Raw genomic sequence first — 22,078 nt, forward strand, 5'->3', positions numbered from 1 at the left:
AAATAAAATACATTTTAAAATATACTAAAATAAAATAAAAATCTGCCTTCACCATAAAATACAAAGGATAAGACTATCTGAAATTGTCATCAGAGTAACTTGTGTGAACCTTAATGTTTACGGAGGGTAATATATTATCTTAGATAATTAATACGGAGAAGATATCTTTTGTTTCACATTATTGTTGTAGCCACTCAATTACATTAATTAATAGGTTAATGCAGTTTTATGGATCAGATTCATTGCAAAGCATGATACAGTGTTGTAAGTTTATGTTTATGTTTCTTTTTTAAAATGCCTTTTTAAGTGCTAAAGACATTTAATGCAATTACACATATCGTAATAAAATATATGCTTTTTAGTTTTTCACTTAATTGTACATAGCTTTAACAGTGAAACTTTAAACCAAAAATGAAAATCAAACACACACAACAGATTATACATTTGTTATATTTGCTGAAATAGAATTATAGATTTTAATGAGATAGTTCACCCAAAAATGAAAATTCTGTCATTATTTACTCACCCTTAATTTGTTACAAACCTGTATGCATTCTTTGTTCTGATGAAGAAAATATTTGAAGAAATTTTTGTAACCAAACCATTTGTGGACCCCATTTACTTCCATTGTATTCTTTTTTCCTACTATGCAAGTGAATATGGTCCACGAATGGTTTGGTTACAAACATTTCTCAAAATATCTTCCTTTGTGTTCATCAGAACAAATTACATTTAGTTTTGTAACAACATGAGAGTGAGTGCATGATGACAGAATTTTCATTTTTGGGTGAACTATCCCTTAAACAGTCTGTATAGACTTTCCAGCAGTCACTTTCTCGTCAGACACGATTTTTCTGAAAGCGTCTGCACTTTTTAAGCGCGAACACCACCCTCTCAAATGTGTTTCTTGTCTCATAATGATGACGCGCGAAACGTCATTTTTCATCGTCGGAGTATTACAGTTTTGTAACTTGCAACCATCGATTACAACAGGCAAATTAATCAAAACAAAAGTGTCACTCAAAATGTCTATTTTACGCATTTGCTGTACTACAGCTAGATGTTTTGTAAACCGGGGATTGTTTTTGGAGTCGACTATATTAGGTAAGTGCAACCAGTCACCTTAACACTGGCTGAACCGATTTGTCTGCATATTGTCGGATTCTCTTTTGCCGTCATTGACAATCGCGTTTATTTTTTGATAGTGGTCAATTACTGAGTCGCCTAAAGTGTGTTTGCCATTTGCCTTAGATTTATTCAAACGTTACAGTCTGATTTTTACTGCAGAATGTCAAAGAGCAGCAGGATATGGATCTGGTGAGGTGAACAAAGATAAAGAACCTCTAAAGAAAGCGAAAACACCGCAAGGACGATTTGACATGGACGAAAATGAGTCAAACTTTAAAGACGTTCTTGAAAGTAATTAATAGCACACAGAACCTTTGTTACCAGTAAAATAACTATAGCATGACATGCTTGAAAAATTTAAGATAGTATGTGCACATAAACTATTGTTTGTTACAAAATATGCACACAGTTGCATTTGCAAAACTCACTATATTTTGATTATTATTGAATAATGTTTACTTTCTCCCTAAACAGGATTTCCAGATGATGTGAATCCAGAAACCAAAGAGAAAGGTGGTCCCAAAGGCCCAGAACCCACACGATATGGGGACTGGGAGAGGAAGGGTCGTTGTATTGATTTTTAGATCACTGTAAAAAATCCAAAGTTTTTCATTTGATCACTTAAATGGACACCTGTTAATCACTGTTTTGTATAAACAAAATAGAGAAACTCAAGACCATACATTTTTCATCACCCTTCCTGAAGTTATGGGCCTACTTTTGTAGTATGGTACTAAACAAACATTTATTTTCTTTTGTAAGTGGTTTGATTTAGCCTGTTTGAAATTTGATTCTGATATTTTTCCTATTGGAAACGGCACAATTTAATGTCTTTGCAAAGAATGTATGGTTTAATGCATGAACAAAGGCATAATGTTTATTCATAATATTTTGTCACATTTTAAACATTTTGAAAGGTTTTAAATGTAAAAACTAAATAGTTTGAAATGTGACAAAATATTTTATAAACATTTTTGTTTATTAAACATTTTAATAAACATAATGGTTAAAATTACTTGTATTTATTATACTTTGGTGGAAAATAATATGAAAAAATAAATAAAATTTTGATTGAAAAAGTTTTCCTGTGTCATGTGAATATGTTTCATTACACTTTATAAAATACACTGTTGCCTTTGCAGATTACACGCACACACATGGTTGAACGCATTATCTTCTCAGGGCACAACAGTAATGCTTAAAGAGATAACATGACCAGCATTTACAAAAACTTACCATGGTTATATTACAAACAAATTAACTGTAGTGACTGGCATTCTGGCAAAAATGTAACAGAGCAATGGTTAATCTATTAATGGGGTTATTTTATTACAGTTATTGAGTTTGTAGGTATGGTTTGGGCTACTGTTGTTTGTACAAATACTTAGTATTTACCGTGTATTTGCATATGAAATGTACATCAGGAAATGGAAAATAATATAACCTATATTGATAAACCTATATTTAGGTTAGAAACTAGAAACTAGTCTGCTTAGGAATAGGTGACGTTCAGGGGTTAAATTGGGATTTGTTATGTGGGGGGGCTCTGCGGGGAGGGGTACTTCAAGGGGTAACATGTTTAATACTGATGATAGCAAAGCCACTGGTGTGTTTCAATGACATTCTGGACCTCTGACAGGATTTGATAAGTTTCAGCTTTAAAGCTGTGCCAGAGGTTGACCCAAAATATTTTAAAAAGAGCATCTGAATTTTAAATGATGCAAATCTATGAGTTTGACACCCTATATCCATTTGTTCCACATGTCATTATGCACAATTGATCAAACTTTAAAGGAAGTTAAAAGAATCAACCTCCTTTAATAATTCTAGGCATAAGATAGGCTATCCCATAAGACTAAATTAACAAGAAAAGGTACAACACACAGTACTGTATCAGCAACATGTCTTAGAAATTAGCCATGGAGATTCCCTATGCTGGTCAGCAGCTAAAACAATCATATAGTTAGGTTTGATCATCATAATTTGAATAAAATAATGTATTTTAACTACACAAATCAAACTTTGATTTGTGTAATTAAAATACATTATTTTATTCAACTATACAATAGTTATATCCAGTGTTATCCTTAACATAATGTAATTAGATGAGTGACATCCATACTTTAATCCTTTACACGTTTCTTGTCTTCTATGAAGTTTTCTCGACGTGGGCACCATTATTACCTCTCTCTCTCTCTGTCTCTCTCTCTGTCTCTCTCTCTCTCTCGTCAAATGATCCTGCGTGAGAGCGCGTTCTTGAAGTTCTGAGTTTTTTCGCTTGAGTTGCATAACTTGCGCGAAGACGCATTTAAAGGGAAAAGCGCGTGTTTTCGCGGCAATTGCGGCGCCCAATTCGCGTCATTTTCATCGCCCCGCGCGTGGACGCGCCTGGTTGCGTCTTTGCATTGACTTTGTATGTAATCTGCTCGCGCAAATCGTTGAATTTGCGTTGGTAAGTATGCCCCATAATGAATGAAAACACATTATTCCCTTCGCGTCAGTGCACACGCACCAGCGCAGCGAGTACACTGGCAAGAGCAGAGCGCGACCTTCAGCCTATGTGCCGGGGCTTAGCCCCGGACGGCCCCGGCCCAATTTAAACCCTGGTGACGTTGATTTGAACCACGTTTGGTTTAATAACCATATACTCAACTTGCATGCGGCTCTGTGCAGACCGATCAAAGTAGCCTGCCACGGGAGGGTTTCAAAAGCTGTGCTTTTGACTCAATATCGCTGTACTTTGCTGTCATCGGCCGATCTGTTTGCGCAACGCTGTATAAAGTCGAACACACCTATATTTCTCGCAAGCTTTAAACCGGTACCTACTGTACGAAACGCATAGGTACGTCAGCAATGACGTAAATGTTAAAGTGGGATCGAAATGTACATTACTATCTAACAAAGGACACTGTCGATTTAAAAAATATATATATATATTTTAAAAAAAATTATAGCGGCGAATAGCTTGATTAAACCCGGAGTCAACATTTGTGAATATTAAAATAATTTCAGTCAGTTTATCGTACCTTTCTTGACTTCGTTTCCGCTTCCGGTCACTTCCTCCAATCGGCCATATTCCGCCGATCTGTCTCAAGTCAGCACCGCAGCCGTTAGCCCATCATAGTTTCATTCATCGGGGGATGGTCTTCATTTTATTTTGCTTCAACTGAACTAGAGTGAATCGGGGGAAAGGCAGGTGATTTTATCCGGAGACGTTGACAGAAAACCGGCCGAGATGACGACGCGATCGGAGAGGGAAAAGGCTCAGAAACTGAACGAACAGCATCAGGCCATTCTGTCTAAAATGCTGAGGGAGGATGATAACAAATACTGCGCCGACTGCGAGGCGAAAGGTGAGATGACCTAACTTACCTTTAAAATCACCTCTACGTCGCTTTTAAACTTGTGTGATATTTTGATAACCGGCACTGTTAACGTACGTGGCTGTTTCGGTTTCTCAAGGCTAATGTATCTGAATCACCCAGTAAGCCATACTTGTCAAAATCTACCTTGGGAATTCAATAGACTGCATTTTTGGGCATCAATTTTTATGCGAACACACTCGTTGTTTAGTTAAGAATCTGATTTCCGTTTGACACTCCAGCCCATCAGTATTCAGCCATGTGTCCTTGACCAAAAACATTATTTATTCATGAATGGAAAACCAGTGAGGAGTTGAACTGATCGGCATGTCTGCTATACAGTGTCATCCTGAATCCTGATGTTTCATTGAGTCAGATGTGATGTAATAGTTTAAGTACATAGGCGGGATGAACGTGTGCGTGTGTACCTCCCAGCTTTGTTGCACTGAAACAAGTATGACAGCTTTGATGATCTACGAAAAAAATCTTCTGTTCAGCAAGGGTTTAAGAGGTGAGAGGGTTTAACTTGTGCTTGTATACGTCCCAATCCATTGAAACAAGTATGACAACTTTGAGCTAATGAAAAAGTGCTTTGGGGAGGTGTATTTATTATGTCTCGTAGTTTCCTTTTCTTCCACATATCTACCTAACAGGGTTTATTATTGTTACGTCAGTGCAGTAGTGCGTAACTCCCAATTCAATATATATAGGGCCTATAGAGCCTGAACCAATATGTTTACATTAAGCAAATCAAATGGCATAATCAGTAAAGCTTCCATTTAGATTGTGACTATTTTCAAATAAAGATTTTTATGTTTGTTTTCTTGGCAAATATTTTTTTTTAATTTTTGCTCATAGAAAACACTGTATTATTATTAATATTAGAATTTATAGAAGTAAGAATAGATAAGAAGTCTAAATGTTGCACAGATTAAGTCTTGTTACATGACAGCAAATGAGAACAAGCTGTAAATGTATTCGCATATTGTTGCTTTAATTAATGGCATCATATGGCTTACAACTGGCATTCAACATTGTGTTTGTGACGTGCCTCAAATAGTGAAAAGCAAAATAATGCATTTTCATTTCCTTACAGTTGCTTCAGGGCTTCCTCTCTATTCACATGCCTAGTTTCGATGACCTTGTTTAGAGTCCTTTTGTTGATATTACTGGATTATCTATGATCATTCACATGCAGGTGTGCTAGAATAAGAACATAAAGAACAAATTGTATGTTGTTTTCCTTCTGTCCTTCCATTACTCCAGATTCAGCGAGTAAGTCTTGCTGTCATGTCATTTAGTGAAAAGTCGTCTTTTGCTTTTCTGAGACCAGGGCAGAAGGCACTCATCAGCTCTGTAGTGATGTACCAGGCCAGAAACTTCTCAAGGGTTCCTCTCTACTTTCTTAGACAGATCAGTTTCTTTTACTCTGAGCTCTCTAGTTTCTTAACAGCGGCCACACCTCACTGCTCATATTGCCTGATCTCTGTCTCTCTCGCTCTCTCTTTCTGTCTCTTACATAATGCCAGTGATGAAGGGCTGGAGTTTTGTAGCTTCATTAACCCTCATTTTTGTGTGACTGTCAGATCTGCCAACCTGTACGCATTTTGCGAAGCATTTTAACTTTAAAGGGGACATTAAGATGTCAAATAAATCTTTGGTGTCCCCAAAGTACAAATGTGAAGTTTTAGCTTAAAATATCATATAGATAATTTATTATATCATGTTAAAATTGCCACTTTGTAGGTGTGAGCAAAAATGTGCCATTTTGGGTGTCCTTTTAAATCCAAATGAGCTGATCTCTGCACTACATGGCAGTGCCGTGGTTAGATAGTGCAGATTAAGGGGTGGTATTATCCCCATCTGACATCACAAGGGGAGCCAAATTTCAATGACCTATTTTTACATGCTTGCAAAGAATGGTTTCCCAAAACTAAGTTACTGGGTTGTTCCTTTATGCATTTTCTAGGTTGATAGAAGCAATGGGAACCCAATTATAGCAATAAAACTTGGAAAAGTCAGATTTTCATGATATGTGACCTATAAAGTACGCTGGTACAATTCGACACTCTAAACTACGCAAAAACCTAAGCCACTGCCACTCGCAGTACTCAAAACAAGCAACAGAAAAAAGTTGTCCAATGATAGCATTGGGTTCATCCACCAAATAGAAAGCGAGGATGATTGACAAGTCATATGGCCTAGCAATAATAAGAGTTTGCAACTGACGGAGCCACAAAACCCAGTGTGATCCCCTTTCACCCACTTTTGACAATTGTTTTAAAACGTAGAGTCAAGACGTTTGACCCCTAAGGTAAATGGATTGGGGTGCATGTGGAAAGTTAAAATGCTGAATTAGTTTAATTCTATGAATTCTAACATTACTAACATTATGCTAACATTACTTCTGATTTGTAAATGAGTTCAATTTATAAATAAGCGCTTACAAAAAGTTACCATGATTTCACGATCCTTTTGGCGCAGATTCCGCTGGTGGATTCTCACACTCAATGACGTGCACTGAGAGCATCCAGTAGAATGGAACGGAAAATGGAAAGTTCTCTCTCTGTGAAGAGATTTCAGAATAACGCGCTCTTGATAATTGTCAATAAAATAAAACGTCATAGACAAACCACCTCAAATTAAGTTTTATATATGGAGAATAGGGCTGTGCAAAAAAATCGCCTGCGATTCTCATGCATGCTTCATCAGTAAAGCCGGTTCCTTGATTAGTAGTAAATCGGCATCATCATTTATTACACAGATCCGTATTTCACAGAGGAGCTAGGCAAAATCGCATTCATAATCGACTCTGATAATCTATGCGATTTTGCCTAGCTTCTCTGTTTCATATATTTATTGGTTTGCACACAAAAAAACAAAAAAGTAAACATTAAAGACACTTGGATAACAATAACCAACATATTTGTACACAACATTTTCCTTTTTTTTCCCCCCCCCCTTAACCCCCACAAAAAAAAATAAATAAATAAATAAATAAGCAAACAAATAAAATAAATATTGTAAAAATATATACATATATAAAACTAATAATAACAATGAGAAAAAAAAAAAAAAAAAAAAAAAAAAGAGAGAGAGGGAGTCAGGCCTAGTTAGCTTGGAAAAATTGCCTAAATGGTTGCCACTTGTTGTAAAATTTGGCGAGATTACCTTTTTTGGAATATCTTATTTTTTCCAATTTTAAAAAGGACATAACATCAGTCATCCAAAATGTACTGGATGGGGCATTTGTTGCTTTCCAATTAAGGAGGAGATGGCGTCTCACTATTAAGGAAGTGAAAGCCAGGATTTCTAATTGCACAGATGAAAAGAGATGGTATTCTTGAGGAGTACCAAAAATGGCTATATGCGGAGAGATATTAATGGTTTTGAGGAGCACTTTAGACATGGTGTCAAAATAAGTTTGCCAGACATTTCTTAGAGTTGGACAAAAGAAAAACATATGTGCAAGAGTACAGGGTGAGCCAGAGCATCTGTCACAGACATCAAGTGTATTAGGAAAAATTTGAGATAGTCTGGATTTAGAATAGTGACATCTGAACACTACACTGTTAAAAAAAGTTCCGTTAAAAAACGGAAAAAGTGCTGGTAATTAATTACCAGCACTTTTTCCATTATTGTACGGGCACTTCCGTAAACCTTAAAACGGATATTTCTGTAGATTTACTGGTCTTTTTCTTTACCATTTACGGACATTTCCGTCAAACCTAAAATGGAAAATTCCGTATTTTCCGTACATTTTTCCGTTATTGTACGGACAATTACGTAAACCCTATAACAGATATTTCCGTAGATTTACCTGTCTTTTTCTTAACCATTTACTGACACTTCCATCAAACCTAAAATGGAATATTCCGTATTATTAAAGTACTCAATCCGTACCATTTACGGACACAAATCCTAGATTTTTTATTTCCGTACAGTTCTCTATACCGTTTATCATCAATAAAGCACAAATGTAGAATCACAACAATTCTTTATTTATTTTAACAGCTGCTGATGCTTTAAAGTGATTGCACTTTTTGTAGTGAATGAATTGCAATATTTACATTACAACCACTAAAACATTCAGAACATCACCTTCACATTCAGAGCAATTTTACATACATAAACCAGCTGTTCTCTTAAAGAACTACAGCCATGTCCTTTAACAGGGAGCTGCCAAATCTAGCAACTTTTTAGCACCCACAGGCTGACAGGCATTAATAACAAATGGATTTGTTAAAGACATTGACAAAATAACAATAAATAACAATAAAACTGCCAGCATTGCTGTTGCTGTCTCACCTGTCAGTGCAAAATGAGGAGCCCCCTCCAGGAGGATGCAGAAACCTACACCTCCAACTCCACATATCACACCGACAGGCAGAGCTCTGCAACCAGTGTCTGACCTTTCTACAAAAAACAAGTAGAACATTAGAAGTATTACATTATATAAATTTTCTATAAAACATCAGTGCAGCAGCAATAACAATCATAACCTTATAAGGATGACTCTGTGCAACATGCCATAAAGAGATTTCTGTAAAACAGACAAAGGCAAAGCTCTACCTGGAATGACAAATATCGCCCACCTTCCCTCACCCTTAACATGGGGGATTTGAAACTGCAGCATGTGTGTTGTGGGCATCTAGTTAAAACATCTGAACTCACATAATACTATAAAAATTGTACATACAGTCCAAAAAGGTATTTTCTGAGCTTTGAGAACAGCTCAAATGGCCCACTCAGAGTCCTTCTGCTGGCATTCAAATTCCTTCAGCTGAGAAACCAGCTTGCACACCTGTGGAAGTATGAAGTGCTGTTTCTTCCCTTTCTTCTCTGCCTTGGAGCCTCGCTCAGGATTGATCCCAAAGAAAACTCTGAGAAAAAATAATAAGAATAGTGAGATGCAGACAAAGTTTGCACGTGTTGTGTGGCTTGACAGGAGTGGAACAGTTCTATAAAATCATACATTTGTTTTCTTCAATATGCCCCTATGTGTGAACCTCTCTATCATTCTAGTTGACCATCTGTCTAGTACCCAATGTTATTGTGGTGCTGGTGCCAGTGGCTAAGCTTATCTCTTCCTTTGTCTTTTCAAGACACATGCATTCACACTGCGCATATAAAGAAATGTTTGCAAGGGCGAGAAGTCTGCTTATCACCAAGACATGACAGCATGCAACCTCAACATGTGTGCAGGGATATTGCAGGGATTAGAGACTATTAACAATTATAAAGTTTACTAATTATTTAGTTAATCGCAAATTCTTGTAATATGCTCACGACTTGCGAATGTAATGCTCAGTTAATGATCTGAAATGAACCTTGATGACGTATGCAGCCTGCAAATGCGACCTCCGGGGGATGCAGCTTTCTGTTTGACCCTTTTATAGCGCATGCATTATATTTGTCTTTTACTGCGTTTGCTTTTTTGTTTGGGTTTTCAATACTGTTCGTTTGGGAACTCGTGTGAAGTCTGAGACGCGTTATGTTTGTATGTTAATCAGTGTCAGATGAGAAGTCTCAGCAGATTAAACCCTCACACAGAGTGTACATGATTTAATGTCGGCAGGCATTTGTTATAATACATACATAATGCTTTTTATTTGTAGGGCACAAATGTAATGTGTTTGTTAAAGGTGCAGTGTGTAAATTTTAGCGGCATCTAGTGGTGAGGTTGTGAATTGCAACCAACGGCTCAGTCCACTGCTCACCTCTTGATTTTGAAACACATAGAGAAGCTACAGTAGCCGCCACCGGACAAACATGTCATCGTTGGAGACAACTTAGTAAAAAAGTTTGTCCGTTAAGGGCTTCTATAGAAACATGGCTGCACAAAATGGCGGCTTCCATGTAAGGGGACCCTCTGTGTATGTAGATAAAACATCTAACTCTAAGGCAATAAACACATAACGGTTCATTATTAGATGTCTTTAAACACCCCTGATAATTTAGTTTTGTATATTATTTTGCATTTCTGTCAAGAGATCCTTCTAAAAATTACACACTGCACCTTTAATGTTGTTTAATGTAACTTGGTTTTAATACTTTATTTGAACCAATTATTATTGCATCTTCGTTATTATTTAATAATTTAATATTATTTAATAATTTTAAATGCTACTGCTCACTTGGGTCTATTTTTATTACCCCAAAATAACAAATCACTTCATTATCAGTTAGCAAAATAATTGTTAAGGCCAGTCCTTGATTAGTTAAAACATTTAAAAATAATGTGATTTCAGTTTCTTATTCATTTATTTTATCATTGAGGCTTTCTTAAAAAGTGTAAAAAATATCGTCTCGTTCTCGTGAACCCAATCTCGTGTTTCGTCTCGTCTCATGGATTAAGAGTCTCGTCACACCCCTAATCAAAGTATTAACATTTGGGCATGAATCCAGCATGTATTATTTTTTAAATGAATATGTTTAGACTTTACTTTTGGAGGGGGTCCCTGGAACAACATATTTTTAGGTTTGAGTCTGCAGCCAAATACATTTCAGTTTGTGTGTCTTTGACATGAAAAGGTTTGACCACCACTGACATAACCTGGTCTCAGGTGCTAATGGTTTTAAAGAGATAGCTCAAACGAATTTTGTCTCAAGAATCCATTCCAAGAAAAATATGTTTTTGCTCAATTTTCCAACTAGAATCATTTTATGTTTGTTTTGTTTTTGATTGACCTCGGACACCATGTAAAGCAAAAAGCATGTTACCTGCCATTTTAAAAAATATGAAACATTTATTCCAACAATAGTCTTCAACGGGAAGCTACAAAATCTACGAACAAATCCATATTCAGGGGGATCATAAGCAAATAACAGCTGATCTAAAAGCTCACAGCATGTGGCGACACATTTTGAGCCTGTACATCTCAGACAAAGGGGTTTGGTGTAGATTGACAAAAAGCAGGTCGGATGCAGAAAGGCATGGAAAAGTCACATTTACAAAGTATTTCCAAACAATGAGTGCTTACCTTTGCATGAATTCGAGAGTAAAAGCCATCTCCGGTGGGTATTGGATGTTGCAGACATAAAACATGGAGAAGACGTAGCTCAAAGCCACAATGGGAGAGGTGATGTGGTCATTGACAAGTAACCCATCAAGAGCAATCTTGAATTGCTGGTCACCTTTAACACATATAAAAAAAAGATAAAGAAAAAAATAACAATTCTGAGCACCATGTAAAAAAATCCTATATTTTAAGGCAAGGAAAACATTTCTTTGATAAATACGACAAAACAACAGCTTATAAAACAGCTCGCTGAGATACAAAAAATATTTAACTACAAACCTCTGACTAGGATGCATGGGGTCACTGGGAGTTCGACTTCAGGATCTGCAGAGATCTGTTTTGGTGACAGACATAACACATGAATTAATGTTTCTAGTGCACACAAACCTGCTGGCAAATTGACTATCTGCTAGTGTCTTCATAAGACAGAGGTAGCCATTAAGCACAGACATTAATGTAAATAGTTTATAGAGAGAGAGTTTATAGAGAATATTAGCAGCACAATTAGGGGAATCTATACTTCATATACTGTGATTGGTTACTTGGTTCACCACTGGATGCAAATAATTATCTTGCACATAGTTTAAAATTTACAACATCTACCTCTTTTTTGTCGAAGAGTTTGTAAGAGTCTTCCTTGAAGTATTTTGCAATGCCACAGATGAGCTGTATTGGACCTTCGCCCGTCTTCATCCCTTTTGAGTCAAGGAAGTCATTGATCCCCTTTTCTTTTTTGGAAAGTTCCTGTTTAAGGTTCAAGGTGTTAATTTTGTACAGGTACATAAGACTAACACTCATTTTTGTTTGGTCTCCAAATAAATGCAGCTATGGAGAGAAATTTGAACACAAAAAAACAAAATTCGAATTATTTCCTTTTTTATTTGCAACCTGTTCTGTTTTGATCTCAAATGTTCTGCTTTTTTGGTTGCCACTTCCTGATTTTTGGTCTCAAATCTATTCTATTTGATTGTTCATCCAATTTATTCTATTTGATTGATTGCCAGTTTATCTTTTTTTTGGTCTCAACTCTCTTTTTGGTTGCAAATCTTTTTTTTGATTGATTAATAAAGACAAAATTCTCTCCATATGGAGCAGCACAGCACAATCATAATAATAACAGTAACAACACACCTGTGCCAGCTTGTTTTGTACAGAGAAGCCAAGGAGTTTAGATGCATGATCAAACAGGTGAGGAACTTCAAACAGGAACGGCCACTCCTCCTTTACAACGCCAATAAAGGTATCAGCATCGTTGAGGATTTCACGCTGAATGGGATATGTTTCGGTCATCAATTTTCTAACAGATGACTCCTTAAGATATAAGGCAGTTAGTCAAACAGTCAAACAGTTATTCAAACTAACCAATTAAAATAATAAAACAGGATATACATTTCAATAGACTATGGGCGTAGTGATGTCAGACGATCTACAATTTCACAATGTGTCCTACAATTTCACGTGTCCTTACAACACAAGAAAATAATGGATGATTGCAGACCCACCTGAAGATCCTGGGTTTGAAAGGCACGTTTCAAGTCATCTCGTTTAGACAGCAGGTCTTCTCTACACACAGTCCCCTCAATGATTGGATCCCACGCCACACATCCATACTGATCTGAATTCCTGGGCCTTTTCTTTGTTGAATTTTCACCCCCTGCTCGCCTCTTCAGTGAGCTTTGTGGCCTCTTCATATTTTCAATTCTGTGTTCCAGCTGACGAAATAGAGTTTCAGAACCATCTTTTGCAAAAGGTTTGTTTCCAAACGGCTCTGTCAGCTTGAAGGAGGCAGGATATTGTCCTACAATCATACTGGCGAGTTCCCTCAGCTTTTGTCTACCAGGTCTTCCTGGGTGTTTGTGGAGGTAATCTTCAGCGACGATCCGAACCATCTCTCGTCTGTCTTTCCCCATTATGTACTTCTTTTCACGCAAGTCATCCATGACTTTTGAGGGAAATTTGTGCCATGGAACAGAATATGTGTCTTGGGATGGGGAGTCGGCTGTCTCAGGTGGTGTTGAAGGCAGCTGAAACCTATGTGGCTCAGGTGTTGATGAGGGGCCAGGCCTGGTAAACTGCGGTGGAGCTTGTGAATCTATGGATGACATGACACACATCTCCATAAATTAAACACATCACGATTGTTACGAATCAATTAATACATTGGTCCTTAATGTCCAGTATGGGTCCACCAGGAATACAAATGGACCTAATTATGAAAACCAATTATAGGGTACCCAGGTGAAAAAGTAGTACACTTTCATAATATACTTAAAGTGCTTTATTTTCGCACACTAATTTTGTACTTAATAAACTAAAAGTTCATCTTTAGTGCTTCTTAAGATGTTCTTAAGATTATCTAAGTGTACTTCACTGTGCTATTTTGAGACACCATAAATTTGAACTAAAATGCACTTTTAACATACTATCTCTGTATTAAAAAATGTACTCATTTAACACTTGTATTAAACTTGAACCCAAATTTCAAACAAAGATGCGTTTAAGTTTGCTACAAGTGGTACCTAAATACATTTTTAAATACATTTTTAGCACATTTTAGTTCATATTTATGGTGTCTCAAAATAGCACAGTGAAGTACACTTGGATGTTCTTAAGATTATCTTAAGAAGTACTAAAGAAGAATTTTTAGTATATTAAGTACAAAATTAGTGCATGAAAATAAAGCACTTTAAGTAGACTATGGAAGTGTACTTCTTTTTCACCATGTACAGCTGATGGCAACCTTTTTTTGCATTTTTTTGAATAAACCTTTTTAGTCTCAGAAAACTTGCATTAAAACAGAGGGGCAAAAACTCACCTGATTCCAATGCTTTGACAGCTCTGACGAATCTTTTGCACTGAATAAATGGCAGAGTGTCTTTAATGTCCTCCGGGTCAACAAGGCTCAGGTCATCTACAGAGAGAACTCCTAATTCCTCCAGTTTAGCCATCAGTGTATCCATCTGATCACTACTAAGCGATGGCATTGCTTTCTTGTCAACATGTTTAAGAGATTAAATTTGCCAAGTGAAGGATGGACAGAATCAGAACAGAATCAGAACAGAATCAATATGAAAACAATAAATTCAGATCAGCACAGTGAAGCACATTCACTTTTCAGATACCTTCAAATGAGCAATCTGCTTTGGGCTGCATGGGCCACTCTCTTTGGGCAGCAATGTTTTCCTCACTGCTTGTTTCACTTTAGGGAATGGAAAGTCCTATAATACACAGGGGAAATCTGATTCTACTTAATCATCACCCCTTTTAATTATTGCCATTCTCAGTAGTATGGTAACGTAACACAGCGAGCTAAAACAATACACACACACGTGGCTAATTTACATACACACACACGTGGCTAATTTACATACACAAAACGTATGGGCTAACATTAGCTGGGCAAACGGGCCATCGTCCACCCACGCTTCAAAATAACGCAATACGCACACATTCAAATGTTACAATGAAACACACACGGCTACCAACTGACTATCGAGACCAAATTTCATGTACGAGGAACAAAAAATTTGCTTTTGACCTACTTACGAAGCGCAGGCGGCGGGCTAATGCTAGCGGAGCTAGCAGCAAACGTCCACTCACGCTTCAAAATTACGCGAAACGCACATATTCAGATGTCGACATGAAATAAACACGGCTACCAACTGACTATCGAGACCAAATTTCATGTACGAGGAATAAAAAATTGGCTTTTGACGTACTTATGAAGCGCATGCGGCGGGCTAATGCTAGCGCAGCTAGCAGCAAACGTCCACTCACGCTTCAAAATACGCGAAACACACACATTCAGATGTCGACATGAAACACACACACGACTACCAACTGCCTGTCGAGACCAACTTAATGTATGAGGGGGAACAAAAAATGGGCTTTTGACGTACCTGGTACATAGGAAGCGCAGCCGACATGCCAATGCTAACGCAGCTAGCAGCAAAGGTCCCGTGCTCAGCTGCGAGCCACTACCCTGGCCTGTATAGCGCCGGTTGGAATGCTGTTAGAAACCTTCGAGACAAAATTAACCAACTAATAATTTGATGAAATGAACAAAAACGTGATTATCATGTGTTAAACTTAATATATTTTGTTTGAGAGGTGGCACTCCATTCCTATTCTCATTACACACAACCAACCTGTTTACAACTTTCCACGTGACTCGCAGAACTTCAGGCTGGCACTGACCGCGCTGAGTGTAATGGCGTCGGAAAATTCTGGCTGGGGGAAAAAATCTACCCATACTGCCTTGCGCAACAGCACACTTTCCGTATTTCGCAAAACGGAGCGAATCCGTAGCAAATTCACGGTAAAGGGACCCCTAAATTTACGGATTTTTTTAACAGTGTACTTTAAATTGTATTAAAGTCAAGCGGGCACAAATTGAGGCTTTGTGAATGCCGTTTAAAACAGAGTCCCACCAGTCAACATCAAAGTCCAACCCCAACTCTTTCTCCCAGGCCTCCTTTGTCTTAGAGGCTAGATGATCATCGTAGGACTGAATGGTACCATAAACTTTCGAGATTAAAGATCTTTGTGAAGGGTTCAACCGTAAAAGACTGTCCCATGTCTGTTCAGGAGGGAGTTGTGGAAAATTAGGAAATAAGGTTTTTACACAGTTCCTAATTTGGAAATACCTAAAGAGATGTGAAAGTGGGAGGTCGAACTCACTAGCAAGATTTGTGAAAGAACAGAAAACCCCGTCTTTATAAAAATCCTTAAAACATTTCAGACCCTTATCATGCCATAAAGTGAAAATAGAATCAGTTAATGCAGGTTTGAACGCATAATTCCTCAACAGTGGACCTGAAGTAGTGGGAGTAAGAAATTTAAAATGCTTCCTAAATTGAAACCATATCTTTAATGTGGAAATGACCACTGGGTTGCTGGTAAAGCCAGAGGGGTTGACTGAAGCCATGCCAGACAGTATTGCCAGTAAAGAGGACGTAGGGGATGATTGTATTTCCAACTGACACCAAGGTATGTTAGCCAGTTCTAGCCAAAATATAGTTTTAGTTATATTCGCAGCCCAGTAATACAATTTGAAATTTGGTAAGGAGAGGCCACCATTGAATTTGCAGCTCTGAAGTATTTTCAGCCTTACTCTAGGTGTCTTACCATTCCATAGAAAATGAGATACAACTGAATCAATGTTTTTGAAAAAACCTTTAGATAAAAAAATAGGTAGGCACTGGAACAAAAACAGGAATTTTGGGAGGACACTCATTTTAACCACATTAATTCTACCGATCAGGGACAGGGGGAGGGAACCCCATCTTTGGAAGTCGGCTTTAATCTCAGTCAATAGGGGAGAAAAATTTACATTATAAAGAGTTTTGTAGGATCTGGCCACATGAACCCCCAAATACTTAAATCCCGAAGGACTCAGTTTGAAGGGGATATCAGACTGAGAGAGCTGCATTGCTAGGGCATTGACCGGGTAACATTCGCTCTTCGAGACATTGATCTTGTATCCCGAGAACAAACCGAATCTGTGAAAAAAAGAAAGGATAGCAGGGCACGCCTCTACAGGATTAGTGATATACAAAAGCAGATCATCAGCGTATAAAGAAAGTTTGAATTCAACATGAGAGCGCGTAATGCCGCTAAAAATGGGGAGAGATCTCAAATAAATGGACAGAGGTTCTACGGCAAGAGCAAAGAGGAGGGGAGACAGAGGACAACCTTGTCTACAGCCACGATTTAAGGAAAAATAACTAGATTGAATATTATTGGTTATGATACTGACACAAGGTGACGTATAGAGAAGTCGTATCCATGATATAAAAACACTACCGAAACCAAATTTCTTCAAAACTGCAAACAAGTAACTCCATTCGACTCTGTCAAACGCCTTTTCTGCGTCAACAGAGATTACAACTTCTGGAATGGCGGCAGTTCCTTTCGAGTAAATAATATTTAATAAAGTACGAACATTGTAGAAGAGCTGGCGTCCTTTTATGAAGCCTGTCTGCTCCTGAGATATAATTGTCGGAAGCACCTTCTCTAGACCAGTGGTTCCCAAACTTTTTCAGCGTGCGGCCCCCCTTGTGTACGGTGCATTTCTTCGCGGCCCCCCAAAGAAAATTTGTGACAAAAAACTGTTCTAAAAGTCAACATTTTAATAAAAAAAAAAACATTCAATTATACAAAAAAGTAGTGCTTTTGGTTAGTAGCCTAATTTTTTTAGGTTTAATTACACAGAATTCATGATAAATTAATGTATTTCATAAAATGTCATAAAACTGGGGCCCCCCTGGCATCATCTCGCGGCCCCCCTGGGGGCCCCGGCCCCCAGTTTGAAAACCACTGCTCTAGACGACATGCCAAGGCTTTCGCAAGAATTTTTGTATCGACATTCATCAAAGAGATAGGTCTATAAGAAGTACAAAGCTCGGGATCCTTGCCCTTTTTTAGAAGGACGCTAATAGAGGCCTGTCTTAAAGTGGAAGGAAGAGAGTCATTTGACAAAGATTCTACATAAACAGCGTGTAATAGCGGGATAAGTCGATTATGAAATGCCTTGAAAAATTCAACCGGGAACCCGTCTGGCCCAGGTGACTTATTATTTTGCATATTTTGTAGTGCCAGTGTAAGTTCTTGCGTAGTCAGTGGAGAATCCAACTGATCAATTGCATCTGTGCTAATATCCGGAAAGTCTATATCATGCAAAAACGCATCCATATCAGTCAAATCCGAAGGAGATTCAGAAGTATACAAAGATTTATAAAAGGATGAAAATACTGAATTTATAAGATCAGGTTCCTCCACCAACATCCCCGACTCATCTCTAACATGAGGTATTAAACGTGAGGCTGCTTGTCGACGCAATCTATGAGCTAATAATTTACCAGACTTGTCTCCATACTCGTAATATTTGGCCCGAGAATGTAGAAGTAGCCGCTCTGCATCATTAGTTGTGATCAAGTCTAATTCTGTTTTTAATACCACACGCTGCCTTAATAAATCAGGAGACGTGGATGAGGCCAGCTGTTGATCCACAGATTTCAAATCAGCTGATAATTTTTGAATGGTTGACGTTCTTAATTTCTTCAAATGAGCTGAATATGAAATAATCTGACCCCGTAAATAGGCCTTTAAAGATTCCCACAGGAGCGTCTTAGAAATGGGTTCCAATTCAGATTGGTTGAGAGATATAAAATCCTCAATTGTACTTATAATAAATTTATGAAATTTGTCATCAGATAGAAGAGATATGTTAAATCTCCAGTGGGTGGGGTAACGAGGTTCAGACGAGAACTGAATATCCAAGGTTAAAGGTGAATGGTCTGAAATAATAATAGGATGGTAACAGGTATCTGTCACTTTGGGCATCAATCTGGTGTCAATAAAAAAACAGTCGATACGGGAAAATTTCTGGTGTACATGTGAATAAAAGGAGTATTGTCTGCCAGTTGGATTGCGAATCCTCCAGGGGTCAATGTAGCCATTATTGGACATAAAACTACTTAGAGTTCTAGCCATTTGTGACTGACTCACGCTGACTGCAGAACGGTCTAGTTGAGAATTCACAACACAATTCATGTCCCCGCCGAACACCAAAAATACATCATTTAAAGATGGTAGTTTCTTAAACAGATTATTAAAAAAATTTGGATTATCAAAATTTGGCGCATAAACATTGACAAGTAGCACTGGAACCTGGTATATGGTCCCTAAAATGATCAAATACCTGCCGTCCTTGTCAGAAATTATTTTGGTCTGTGTGAATGGAACTGATTTACTAATCAGAATGGCAACCCCTCTGGCTTTAGAATTAAAGCTGGAATGGAATACTTCCGCAACCCAGGGACACCTCAGCCGTGTCTGGTCATTGTTTCGCATGTGGGTCTCCTGCAGAAAGACAATATCAGGCTTTAAACGCTTTAAATGAGAAAACACCTTTGAGCGTTTGACAGCACTCCCCAAACCTTTGATATTCCAACTAACAAATCTCGTATTTGAAGCCTTTGTACTTGTCATGTTTAATTTATATCACAACTGAAACTGCAACCGACCACAATTCGACCTCCCAAAAAAAAAAAAAAAAAAAAAAAAAAAAGGCAGAAAATGAGAGATGAACCCAGACCCCCCTCCCCCCGCACCTACTATTACCCCATCTTCAAACGATAAGATACCGGTGCAAACTCCATTAGGAGTCATTAACAAAACAACTAAACTCCGTGTATTGGACCTAACAGTCATCTTCATGCTTCTCCAAATACAGCAGGAGCTCCTGCATAACAATAATGAAATGTGTAACTTAAGTTACAGGGTGTACATTCAACTAGAACAGTGTGACTCGTGTGAACCCGAGAAAGATATCTGTATTTCACAATAATAAAGTAGTTGTGCCACTCTTACTTATGTCTCAAAGTCAAATTTACTTTGAATATCTATATAACACAGATATGTAACATGAAAGTCATTTTGTCGGCAAGTGACTCTCAAAATCAGTTATAACTATTTAAGAGTTTTAATAAAGACAGCAGCCTCTCCAGGGGATGTAAAATCCTTTGTAGCCCCTCCACTCGTTGTGATCCGGAGGAGGGCAGGATATATAAGACCATACCGTATGCCTGGAATGTCTCTGAGTTGCCTCCTGACATCATTAAAGGCAGCGCGTGCTCTTGCCGTCCGGGCGGTGTGATCCGGAAAGATGGAGATTGAAGAGTCCCCAATTTTGATTCGCTGTTGGGTCCTGGCACGTTGAAGGATGTCGACACAATCTGCGTAATAATGTAAACGTGCTATAATAGGACGTGGCCGCTCTCCGGGTTTGGGCTTGGGGTTTAAGGATCGATGAGCACGATCAATAAGAGGTGCTTTATCCAAGTTAAGGGCTTCCTTAAGCAAAGCGGAGGTAGATGCCGCGGTAACCGTGCCATATTGCTCTGATAACCCGATTATACGGATGTTATTACGGCGAGATCTGCCTTCTAGATCTTCACATTTATTCTCAAGAGCCAGAACTTTATTAGACAGGCTCTCCACTTTACTCTTAAGGTATGTCACGTCGTCTGTGCAGGTTGACAGCGATTCCTCCATCGCAATCACAGTCCCCTTTAGCTCACCTACGTCCGATTTTGTAGCGGCTAGGTTAGCCGTCAGCTCAGTTTTCACACTTTGCAGTTCTGACTTTATTTGGGATAAGTTTTCAGTCATAGCCATTTGTAGTTCAGATTTGAAAATGCCTACCATCTCTTCTCGGAGAGCAACAAGAAGTTCAGCTTTAAAATCTGCGGAGGCTACACTCAAAGCTGTGACGGTGTTGGCAATGCTAACGCCATCTCCATCATGAGGCTGCGGTCCGACAGGATCACACTGGGGCGAGGATGTAGCCCCTGTGTTAGGCCGCGCTCTCGATGTTGTCTGACTGTCTGTATTTCTGGGTTTTGGAGGCATAACGGCATTTAGTACAATCAAGAAGGCACTATGATTTCAAAATCTGTACACACCGCGTCAGTCGAAAACACCCTGATAGTCTTTATATAGAGTTTCTGCAGGAGCTCCCGGAGCCACGTCTTTACGCCATCAGTCACTAACCGGAACTCCATTTTGCCTAGCTTCTTGGTGAACTACGGATCTGTGTAGTAAATGCCGCTCCATCTGAAAGCAGCTGATGGCGATTTACTACTAATCAAGGAACCGGCTTTACTTATGAAGCACGCATGACAATTGCAGGCGATTTAAAGTAAGTTTTGTATATGGAGAATATCTTGTGTCTTGAACACCCACGTGATCAGCGTGTTAAATTTATGTTGAAAACCTGTGCTTTGTCCCTTTGGCTGATGGTACTCAAAAAAATTTCCAAGGTTGGCAGATCTGGACTGCTATAAGAGAGAGTAATGTGAAACATGAAACATGAAAATGTGTCATATGTTCCTAGTATTATTTTGGGTATTTTACCAGGGGCCGGTTGCATAAACATAGAAAACTAACTTGTAAGACTAGACTAAACCAGTGGTTTTCAATCTTGTCCCAGGGGACCCACTGCTCTGCATATTTTGTATGTCTCCCTTAACTGACACACCCAGTTCTGTTCATGGATCTCTCCCTTACTGAGCTGATGATCTGAATCAGGTGTGTTGGATAAGGGAGACATGCAAAATGTGAAGAGTGTTGGTTCCCTGGGAACAGTTTGAAAATGACTGGTCAAAAAAATATTTATATACAACTAGTGGCCCACATTATTCTAAAGAATAGGGAACAGACAACCTTTTTTTAGCTGATGTCATTCAGACCACAGACTATTGGTTAACATAATATCAATAGGCAAATTTCTATGTATACTGTGTCAGGTACTGTTGAAGGCAGTACAGCCCTTTTAAAATCCATTGCAAATAGTTTATGAGTGATTAAATAATGCATGGTTAACAAAGTCAAAATGAAGCAGTTTAATTAAGTGCAGATATATTTGATCGTCAGTATGAATTTCCAGACAGAAAGCCTCTTCAGAAGTGAGTGTGGACCTATTCTGGTCTGAAACATCTACTTTTCACAATCCAGTCAACTTCCATTAAAGCCAAATAGTTTTGTTACTGTTGTATGTCCAGT

General features: G+C 38.2%; 3 protein-coding genes across 9 annotated transcripts in view; 2 read left to right on the forward strand and 1 right to left on the reverse strand.

Moving 5' to 3' along the window:
- The first annotated feature begins 925 nt into the window (after positions 1–925).
- sdhaf4 (succinate dehydrogenase complex assembly factor 4) lies at positions 926–2,178 on the forward strand. Its single transcript, XM_065297538.2, has 3 exons — positions 926–1,104; positions 1,288–1,419; positions 1,603–2,178. The coding sequence occupies exons 1-3, from the start codon at positions 1,026–1,028 to the stop codon at positions 1,710–1,712; spliced, it is 321 nt and encodes a 106-aa protein (XP_065153610.1). The 5' UTR covers positions 926–1,025; the 3' UTR covers positions 1,713–2,178.
- Positions 2,179–4,174: 1,996 nt separating this feature from the next.
- The window catches only part of smap1 (small ArfGAP 1), a 168,093-nt gene continuing 150,189 nt past the window's right edge, over positions 4,175–22,078 (forward strand). For 3 of the 4 annotated variants that reach the window (XM_065296649.1, XM_065296650.1, XM_065296652.1), the window contains exon 1: positions 4,175–4,481. In XM_065296649.1, the coding sequence (XP_065152721.1) occupies positions 4,364–4,481 (118 nt within the window). In that variant the 5' untranslated portion in view covers positions 4,175–4,363. The remainder of the gene's footprint in view (positions 4,482–22,078) is intronic. The other variant, XM_065296651.2, reaches the window with a different exon arrangement.
- On the reverse strand, positions 8,517–15,736 carry LOC135786987 (uncharacterized). 4 transcript variants are annotated; one of them, XM_065296646.2, is made up of 10 exons: positions 15,661–15,736; positions 15,412–15,532; positions 14,635–14,730; positions 14,328–14,502; positions 13,015–13,604; positions 12,644–12,823; positions 12,116–12,256; positions 11,792–11,846; positions 11,474–11,627; positions 8,517–9,373 (listed from the first exon to the last, which is right to left on the reverse strand). In XM_065296646.2, the coding sequence occupies exons 2-10, from the start codon at positions 15,436–15,438 to the stop codon at positions 9,226–9,228; spliced, it is 1,566 nt and encodes a 521-aa protein (XP_065152718.1). In that variant the 5' UTR covers positions 15,439–15,532; positions 15,661–15,736; the 3' UTR covers positions 8,517–9,225. The 4 variants fall into 4 exon arrangements, with proteins under 4 accessions (XP_065152718.1, XP_065152719.1, XP_065152720.1 ...); XM_065296647.2 differs by having other exon boundaries at positions 14,328–14,498; positions 15,412–15,694; XM_073812850.1 differs by lacking the exon at positions 8,517–9,373 and having other exon boundaries at positions 11,491–11,627; positions 11,794–11,846.

Source organism: Paramisgurnus dabryanus, chromosome 20 (assembly GCF_030506205.2).
Source record: "Paramisgurnus dabryanus chromosome 20, PD_genome_1.1, whole genome shotgun sequence".
NCBI classification, from domain to species: domain Eukaryota; kingdom Metazoa; phylum Chordata; class Actinopteri; order Cypriniformes; family Cobitidae; genus Paramisgurnus; species Paramisgurnus dabryanus.

What these genes read in the sequence shown, in the direction of transcription:
- LOC135786987 (XM_065296646.2), bottom strand. Translation starts at nt 15,438, where the DNA reads ATGTCGGCTGCGCTTCCTATGTACCAG. An exon ending in TGTCAAAGCATTGGAATCAG is followed by an intron (nt 13,605 to 14,327) that starts GTGAGTTTTTGC and finishes TGTCATCCATAG; the next exon opens with ATTCACAAGCTCCACCGCAG. An exon ending in AACTCTTCGACAAAAAAGAG is followed by an intron (nt 11,847 to 12,115) that starts GTAGATGTTGTA and finishes TCACCAAAACAG; the next exon opens with ATCTCTGCAGATCCTGAAGT.
- sdhaf4 (XM_065297538.2), top strand. Translation starts at nt 1,026, where the DNA reads ATGTCTATTTTACGCATTTGCTGTACTACAGCTAGATGTTTTGTAAAC. An exon ending in TTTGGAGTCGACTATATTAG is followed by an intron (nt 1,105 to 1,287) that starts GTAAGTGCAACC and finishes TTTTTACTGCAG; the next exon opens with AATGTCAAAGAGCAGCAGGA. An exon ending in CTTTAAAGACGTTCTTGAAA is followed by an intron (nt 1,420 to 1,602) that starts GTAATTAATAGC and finishes CTCCCTAAACAG; the next exon opens with GATTTCCAGATGATGTGAAT.